Genomic DNA, 9,677 nt, shown 5'->3' with positions numbered 1-9,677 from the left:
ATGAATCTCATGGGCCGGAAAATGTACAAGGAGGGCCAAGGGTTTACCACCCCTGCTATAAAATATTAATCTGCAACTAGTTTTAAAAAAAAGTAGTTTCTACAATCCTTAACACAAAAACACATATCTGGCAATCTTAAAACAAGTTACAAATTGGCTTATTAATTTAACAAAGTAACTAATTAGATCTTTTTAGTTGTTCACCCATAACTTCTGTAATGAGGGGCATCAGCAAATTTAAGAACATTAAATTCTGAATGAGTACCATAAGTTATTAATTCGGTCTAGTAGTATGTAATATGTTGTTGTATTTAGTTTAGGAATGATTAAAGGCTAGGCATGAGAAAAGAAGGAGACAATATGTGATTAGTATCCCATGGCACTGTGGAATCTAACCTTAGAATTAGATTTTACTCATGCCTAATTCATGTACTATCTCTAAAGTGGTTCATTTTCAGGCTTTTAAACCCATGAGCCCTAACAGAGTTATTTATGTTAATGGTTCCCGAGATTAGTCTTTTTAAATAGAAACATTTCATAGAAAATGTACTGAAAAATCAGTAGTTAGTGTATTTATTGTGAAAAATCTATATCTCAAGAAAAATAAGACCTATAGATATCTAAAAGAACTCAAATTAAAGCTAGTTAAATATACTATAAAGTGGTTTATAAGGTTTATTTTCATGGGTGTAGTATTTTTTATGATATTTGACAAAATAAATTCACAAAATGTTTATTTCTTCGGATTAAATTTTCGAAAAAATATACCTCAGGAACCATAAGACCTGCATTTGTCTGCTATCACTTAAAATAAAGATAATTTAACTTACTATAAAGTAGTTTATATCACATATCAACGTAAGGGTAGTCATTTTTATGATATTCGCATATGAATATAACTTTTGCACATGAACTTTTATCCAAACTACAATAAATCAATTTATTTGAGCAAATATCATAAAAACTACTACACCTACTAAGATAAACATCACAAACTACTTTAAAGTACATTAAACTAGGTTTAATCTGAGTGCTGGTTGACATCTGTACGTCAAATGGTTCCTAAAGATAAATATTTCCCACAATAATTTACCAACTTCTGATTTTTCAGTGCATTTTTTTAAAGAAATCTTACTTTTTAAAAAATCTCGGATACTATTGAAAGTAAATAGTTCTATTAGGGCTCATGTTTTAACAAATTTATTTTACTTTAAATAATGAACTCAGTTAACTGGTGTTCCTCAAGGTTGTATCCTTGGTCCCATCCTCTGCACCATCTATACTGCTGACATTCCAACCAATTCTAATACTATCCTCACCACGTATGCCGATGACACTTGTGTGCTCGCAGTTAATAATAACCCTTTAATTGTATCCCAAACTCTCCAATCCCATATCACAGCCCTCGAAGAATGGTGTCGTAATTGGAGGATTAAAATAAATTCTAACAAATCCCATCAAATTACCTTTACTCTTCGTCGTAATCCTGGCGACTACCCTACAGCATACTTTAATAGGATTTCCCTTATCACTGATGAACAGATCCGCTACCTTGGACTACAGCTGGGCAAACGGCTTACCTGGAATTCTCACACAAGGCTGAAAAGACAATCGAAATAAAAACTACAGGAAATTAACCTAACGCGACAACAAACAAAATGGTGACGAACTCAGCTGGTCCGTTGCGTAACGTCATTCTCCATTTAACAGACCTAGTAACAGACTCACAACCATGTTATATGCTAAATCGTTTTAACATGCTAAAAGAAGGAAATATTTCTCCATTTAAAATGAGTTTTTCCATTTAACATGTTAAACTAAAGATCATGAATACCCCTATTGTAAAAATGATTTTAGAGTGCTACATGCTGGTAGTTTCTCTACATGCTTGTACCATACCATTATAATATTACTTCAGATTTACCTGTTGTATTTTATGTACAGTTGTAAATATCAATAAATAAAATAAAGAAGTCTTAGGGGTTTTTTTTTTTTTAGTGATTTAGGTAGTTTTAAGATATAGAGCTCCGAATGAAAAATTAATTATTTTAACGCTTTGAAATAGCAGCCATTTTTTATTCCCCTTTCCTATATCTGGCAATCTCATCAATTATGACCAGTAATTATACATAGTTTTCATTAAAGTAATCAGAAATTGGGGTGAAATAACTGCCTTTTTTCCTCCTCTTGGGCTCTTGTACTAATAGGTTAAAACCCCATTTGTACTATCTCGATCCGTCGACGAATTCAAAATATTGAATGAATTTTATTAAAGTTCCAGTAAGAATTTAAGAATCAAAATTGAGATTGGTCACTTCTTCATGAAACTACCTTTCTTTTGATACCTCATTCGTCAAAACCTATCGCTCCTGAGAGCTGGAAAAGGGATCGTTTTACCGTATTGTGTTATATCGGTCGTAAAAAAAAAAATTAATTTTTTCATGAATCGTAGTTCCTAAAATGTTGAAATAATCTTTAGTAACTTTGTTTTCTTAAGACTATAACGCTAATATTACCTTATAATTTAAGTAGTTGACTATTGTTTGAAGGTAAAACATTGTAATTAGCAAATAATTTAACATTTTAAAAGATACCATGTTTTACGGCCGAACGCCTCATATGTATGGCATGATCGGCAAATCGTTAATTGGAAAAAAAAATTCTATTTTTATCATTAATTTTTTCTTAGCTAACGACCAAAGAAGGATTAATCTATCTTCGGGTATCTTAATGGTGTGGGGGTTAGGGTGATTGAAAAATTGCCATTGTAAATCCAATAATATACTCCCTTCCTTCCATTTTAGAGTCTGTAAATAACATATTCAAACAGATTTTCTTTTTCTCTTTCGTTTCTATATATAGGACGATATTGAAGAAAGATGGCTTCAGTTGAAGAAGCTTTGTGGAGGCGAACATCTTTCATGTAAGTTCGGCTCAATTAAATAGTTTTTTTAAACAATATTAATCCAGTTATAATAAAACTCCTATTCATTGTCATTATTAAATATTCCGTAAATAAAATAAGATAAAAATTGTATAGTCTTCCGACAAGTAATACGAAAGAGCATTATCAAAATAACGTGGTGGAGAGGGCGGGGGAGGGGGACCACACAATGGAACAAAACGCTAGATTCTCTGAACATACTTTTACTCCAGGCATTCTCCTGTATTAATTTCTGTCAGGGTCATACATATGCTCTTGTATGTCGTATTGAATCGAATGGTATAGGTTTAGTGGTAGCAATAACTCAAAAGAAGTTATTAGATATATTTTTTCAAACTCAAAAACCCTCCGCAACTGCAGTATCTTTTTTTTCCAAAATAAAAACTTTACTTAACTAGTAAAGATATTAATTTTTTAAAATCTGTTTGCGGTCAAAATTGGTCCGATTTTACTCATATTATCGCCTTAATAAATACTAATAGTTCAAACTAAATCTTAAATAATAAACCCTATGAACAATGGTGTTGGACAGGTTTTTGTTGCCTGGATAAATATGCTACCTCTATTTACCCTCGTAACTAGGTACAGATACATAGATAAATTCATTGGTATTGATTTCAAAGTTAAGTAACCTTTAATTAAACCTTTGAGTACATTGTTGAATATATTGTTAAATTTTAATTAGATTCTCAAATATCACATTTCCCAACTTTTTTGATTATTTAAAGAGAGAGGGGAAACATCTCCTTACTCCCTACCACGACAATGCCTCAGGTTGTTATGATTTGTTTTCTAATTTCAATGTTTATTTAATCACAAAATTTAATTATGACTTATCGGTTAATGATTTAGAATGAACAATGGATTGAATTTATAAATTGACCTACGAGATTATGGCATTCATGCAATTTGACCTCTGATAACATAATTTTTCAAATTGCACAATAACTATGAATGTCTCATTGTCTTCTATTTTTATGTGTTCTTCCTTCTTATTGGCATCTATGTTATCAACCCTTGTGAATTTATTTTTTTCTCATTCATATAATGTTTTTATAGTCTTGCTAATTGTTTAATTAAATATAATTATATGGTTTATTAAACAAAATAATTATATAATTATTTGAATTATAAATTTTTAACTATATACATGAATGTTATTATTAGTAATAAATATTAGTTAGTACATTCAACTAAAAAGTCATCTTGTGAATCTTTTCAGCACAAACTATTTCCTCAGTGAAAAAAGGAAAAAAAAATTGTATGAATATATATGACTTATAATATGAGATATAATATATAATTATTTATTAGTTTTTCACATCACTTGAATAAACATCATTAGTATCAATATTTATCTCTTATTCAGAATTTCCGTTATGAATAAATATCTATAAATATCTATGTGTGTATATTTGAATTTAAGAGGCTGTTATTTCATATATCCAATAATGTTTATGATAATACTCTCACCTTATAGCTCAGTAAAAATCAATTCCATGTTAATTATTTAATCACACATTTTTTTTCGTTTCAGATTCTAATTAGTTCTGGGCATTCAAAAATGTTCAAGCTCCTCTTATTACTAAGTTTTGGAATGATATGGTGTATAAATGGTGAAGTTTCTAATACAGTGGTTGATCTGTCCCACTGGAATAATGTTGACTTCATTAAGGCCAAAGATGATGGCATTGTCGCAGTTGTACACAAAGCAACTCAGGGTGTGAGCGGAGTGGACAGGACATATGCTCCTAGGAGAATTTTAGCAGAGAAGGAAGGTCTCCTTTGGGGCGCCTACCATTTCGGTACCAAGGGGAATCCTGTGAAGCAAGCTGACCACTTCTTGCAAACCGTTGGTGATACCAAAGGAGTGCTACTGATGCTGGATGTGGAAGAGAATAAGGGAGATGAGATGAGCCCGAGTGAAGCAGAAGAGTTTGTCAAAAGGATCAAGGAGAAGACTGGTCGCTACCCAATGCTCTACGGCAACCGCTACTTCCTTCAGGCATATAACCTGGAAAACCTGAAGAAGTGTTCACTTTGGATTGCACACTATTGGGTGTCTGGCGCATTTGTACCTATAATACCAAAGCATTGGAGTTCCTGGACCCTCTGGCAGTATACCGATGGTAAGGTTGGAGGCTCTCCCAAGACTGTTAATGGCATTGGACCTGTTGACAGAAATTGCTACAACGGGTCACTTCAGGAGTTGAGGAATCTATGGCCCAATCTGTAACCAGCCTGTAGGAGACTGAAGTATTTGATATTGCTCCCTGTATACCGAAAACATTCTTTTATTTCAGGAATTTTGGTTTTAAGAATAATCAGTCAAAAATGACGTTAAAAATAGAAAAAAATCCTAAAGTTTTATTACAAACAATAGTAATTTGTTTTTAAAGGTCATCCTTCTTGATTATACTGAAAGTCCAAATTCCTTTTATAATCATCACTGTTCACTATTGGTGATTCCTAATTCATTTCTTTTCTCAAACCTGTGTTTATATGGTGAAAAAGGATCAGATAAAAAAGTCTTATATGCAAAATAGCTCTCAATTCAAAAAACTAAAACAGCTCTCATGTAAACAAAATAATTACTTTTTTTTTTAAATATGTATGTTGTTTACATATTCACATACTCAATAAATACTGTCATTTTTTAAAAAATATGCTTTTTCAGAATGCTGTTGCAGAATGATGAGCATGGTTATTACAAATTTCTTTTTAAGAAAAACAGCCAAGTGATTTTTTTTTACGGCTGCATTCTTAATGTTTTAAAAATTTTTTAATTGGAGTTCTGGCAATGGTCAGATTCTCCACTCAAGTTGAGTGTTTGCGGCTTTCGCGCACTTGCTCAGCCTCCACTGGCCCATTACCAGTGATGCGGCAAGAGGGATGCGCTGGGATCTCTTGAGCTCTGCTCTACCCCTCACACGTGGGGGATAGAGTGGGCTCAGGGATCCTTAGGTCGATTCTGTAAATATTGTATATATTATTTTCTCATTATGTTATTTTATTTATTTATTTTTCATACAGATAGTCTGATTATGTTCATTTGTCTATTCTTTTGTTTGTATATATTTTAAGAGAGTTTTTTTTATTTTATTTTATTATTTTTTTTTTTTTTTTACTTATTTATTTTATTTTTATTTTTTTTTATTTTAGTATGTATGAGATCATTCATCAATATTACCTATTGCCCACAACTGTGTGGCAGATTGTAATATCTATCAATAAATAAATCTATCAATAAAATAAAAAAAAAAAAAAAATGTTTAGTTTAGAAGAATTTTAGTTAAAATATTCATTCTAGTTATATATATAAAAAAATAAATCTTGAAGTAGAACTTGTTTTTTTTATCACAAAATAACTTCTCACACTTACCATACATTACATTTATTCATAATTTTAGTTTTATAAACTGAAAAAAAAAGAAATTTAAATGGTTCAAAATTGCTTTTGAAGAATAACCATAAAGTGAAAAGAAGAGGCGATACCAAGATACCAAAATGAACTTTATTCTAAAAAACCATTCAAAAAAGGTGAGGTTTCTTGTTTTCCTATATTGTTTCAAATTATGACTTCAATAGGATCAACAGGAACATATGCTAAGTAATAAATCATAAAGCTATGCCGAACAAATTTTTAATGTACTATTTCAGTGGACTTATAAATTACTAAAACATAAATAGTATTAAATAGTAAATAATTGGTAAACTAATATTTAATTTTATTTATCGAGATGTGAAGTAATTTGTTAGATCATATTCCATAAAAATATTTTCTTTGTGGATTCCACATTTTAGGGTCAAAAAGCATAAATAATTTTTATTATTACAGTTTTTATTACAACACTAGGTTTTTTTGTTTGTAGTATTGAATCTACTCATTTCTTTAATCACAACTTACTCTCTTAAGGAAATTGAACTTTTTTTTTCTAATTTAATGTTTACCAAAAAATATGAATATTATAGACAAAAAAAACTGTCATAGTAAGTCGATAAAACTCAGTATATCAATGTAAAATTAAGTGTTGTTTAATATCAGATAGGTCTTATCTCCAATAAAATAGTTAGACAGGACTTAAACGCGGATTTTTTTTTTTAAATCTATCTTAATAGTACCTTCAATTTTGTTTACTGGAAAAAATAAATAGTTCTCGTTCTGAGCAATAATAAACAATGGATAAATATGAAATAATAATGAAATTTATAAATAACTAAAGGAGAAAATAGGAAAATTAGAGATATCCGATTCAACTGGGATAAGTAGAAACAGCCCCATCTTGCCGATTGCATTATGGCTTCGTTTTCATTTGTTAAACTATATTCCTGGCATGAACGAAATTTTTATTCGTCATTCCAACCTCGATAAACCATAAAATAAGAATTTTTATAGCAACTGAAAAATAAAAATTTCTGTCCATCAATTTTCGCCTTCCCTGGTCTATAATTTTTTTTTTAAAATCATCGCGCTACCTTTAATACGAGCCTACACAAAGTTTGGGGACGTTTCTACAGCGGTAAGGGAAAGTTGTCTTATTTTTTCCCAGCTTAAAGAATTCCATACTGGCGCCCGAATCTAAGTAATCAATAAATAGTCTTGTCTTGTTTCAACTGCCAAGAAAGTATTATTTTATTCTCGTGACGGTAGAATCAGACTTATTATACACTATATAAAGAATTTAATAAATCGTAAGGGTTCAGTAAAAACAGTATATTTAACAAATTAGGTATTTCCTTTTATTATTATTTTTTTATTAGATACTAGGGGAGTACCCCCTGTACGCCTAAAGGTATACCAAACCCATTTTAGAAATTATACAATTGTTCATTTAATTATACTACTAAATTACTACTCGTTGCTCAAATAGTGTAATAAATATATATTGTGCTATATTTTCTTTTCCAACTTTTCATACTTGGAGTTTTCAACCCACCGCCTAATTCCAAGTTTTTCTAACTGTTCAGGATTTTAGTTTTCAATTGGCTGAGAGAATAAAATAAAACATTACATGGTAAGCTCTAAAAACTTTTTATAAATAATAGAGCGATTTTTTTAAAAGTAACAATCATTAATACTAATTAGTTTAACAAGTGAAAAATAATCAGTAACTTTCCAGGTTCTAAATAACATAAACATATAGGTTTTTCATCCAAAAATTGTCTAGATTAGGTGAGATACCATCATATACACTTCTGAAAATTAATAAATAAGCTAGACAGATAATAAAACTTACTAACATTGGTTATTATACAATATTAACAATAAAATAAAAATACTATTAAACACGCTAGTTAAGAAAAAAAAATCTATTTTATTGTTTTGTTTTTTATCAAACGACCCGAGATGGACTAATCTCTCTTCCAATCTCTTAACGATTGAATTGAAGGATAAGGGTGATGGAAAAATCTTCATTATAAATTCAGTACTGTGGTTCCTTCCAATTATGGAGCCTGTAAATTACATATTAGTTTTTGTTTTTTAGAACTAGATTTTCTTTCCTCTTTCGTTTCTATAAATAGGACGGTTCGAAGAAAGATGGCTGTAGTCGAAAGCGGTTGGTGCTAGCGAGTATATCTCAAGTAAGTTCAGCACAATGGATTAATTTTGTTATATTTTTAACAATTTTAATGAAGAGATAATTGAATTTCTATTACTCCCTATAATTAAATTTTCAATGCAAAATATAAAATTAAAATTATTAAAATCTCGTATATTGTCTCAAGATTTAAAATTAATAACACACGTTATGGTCTAATTTCTATAATTAACAGCTTCTATAGTTTAATATATTTTTTTTGTTCATTGTTTTTTTTTTTTTAATTTTGATTTTGAGATAATATATCAGATTTTTTAAATTTATAGAAGTATAAATATCAGATGGTGAAACAAATTAAAATTATTTAATCTTCCGACAGTATCAAATTCATTCATGCCGACAAACAATTGGAATTAATTTATTTTTTAAATAGTAAAATTTATTTTTTAATTTAACAAAATTGACATTGACTAAATATTTATCTATATGAATATATTAGGCCTTAGTTTTTTCACACAGATATTCCCCTATATTAATTTTATTAGTGGTCATACTCAATGTATTTTGTCATATCAAATCGAGTGGTGGAGTAGGTTTGACGTGAGGAGTAACTCGAACGAAGTTAAAATATTTAATTTTTTTGTTTTGCATAAATTTAAAAAAAAAATCCTCAATAACAACTATTCCTTAAAATCTAAGGCGTTTTTCTGCATTTTTTTTTTTCGTATTCTACGCAAAGAAAAATATCTTTATTGTTAGAGACCGATATTGGTGCATTTACAAACGCAAAACCCAAAATGTGTATACAAGACCCAAATCCTGAAAAAATAAACTTTATTTTGTAATTTATAATATGAGTATGTACATCACCATCGCCGTGGATTCTCTTGTATCATATTAAAAAAAAATAGCGAATAAAACCAAAATTTTAAGAAAATTATATATAATTGTCGCAGTGCTTTATTAATTATTGCTATTAGTATTTGCTTAAATTTTTTTTTTAATAAATCAAATATTTTTTTCACTTCTGATCTCCATTTGGTACGCCCATGACTTTAATTAAAAACCTAAAACTTTGTCCATAGTTAAAGATCTAAGTGGAAGCTAACTGTATTAAATAATTTTTTTATTCCTATTATGAAGGCAGTTTATATTAATTTATATTTATATAAAATATATTTTAATTTCCTATT

General features: G+C 29.4%; 2 protein-coding genes across 2 annotated transcripts in view; both read left to right on the top strand.

Moving 5' to 3' along the window:
• Positions 1 to 2,883: 2,883 nt before the first annotated feature.
• LOC106682900 (uncharacterized protein YegX-like) lies at positions 2,884 to 5,547 on the top strand. The gene is made up of 2 exons (XM_014424017.2): positions 2,884 to 2,923; positions 4,482 to 5,547. The coding sequence occupies exon 2, from the start codon at positions 4,509 to 4,511 to the stop codon at positions 5,178 to 5,180; it is 672 nt and encodes a 223-aa protein (XP_014279503.1). The 5' UTR covers positions 2,884 to 2,923; positions 4,482 to 4,508; the 3' UTR covers positions 5,181 to 5,547.
• A 2,831-nt stretch (positions 5,548 to 8,378) lies between these two features.
• The window catches only part of LOC106682916 (lysozyme M1), a 6,707-nt gene continuing 5,408 nt past the window's right edge, over positions 8,379 to 9,677 (top strand). Inside the window, exon 1 of the mRNA XM_014424053.3 lies at positions 8,379 to 8,527. The gene's annotated coding sequence lies outside the window, so the exon portion shown is untranslated. The remainder of the gene's footprint in view (positions 8,528 to 9,677) is intronic.

This window comes from Halyomorpha halys, unplaced genomic scaffold (assembly GCF_000696795.3).
Source record: "Halyomorpha halys isolate HHAL.00 unplaced genomic scaffold, Hhal_1.1 Scaffold450.1, whole genome shotgun sequence".
In the NCBI taxonomy this organism is placed as follows: domain Eukaryota; kingdom Metazoa; phylum Arthropoda; class Insecta; order Hemiptera; family Pentatomidae; genus Halyomorpha; species Halyomorpha halys.
This window is presented reverse-complemented; position numbering and strand designations above follow the sequence as displayed.

Bases quoted from the DNA above. Each gene is read 5' to 3' on its own strand.
- LOC106682900 (XM_014424017.2), top strand. From the start codon at position 4,509: ATGTTCAAGCTCCTCTTATTACTAAGTTTTGGAATGATATGGTGTATA.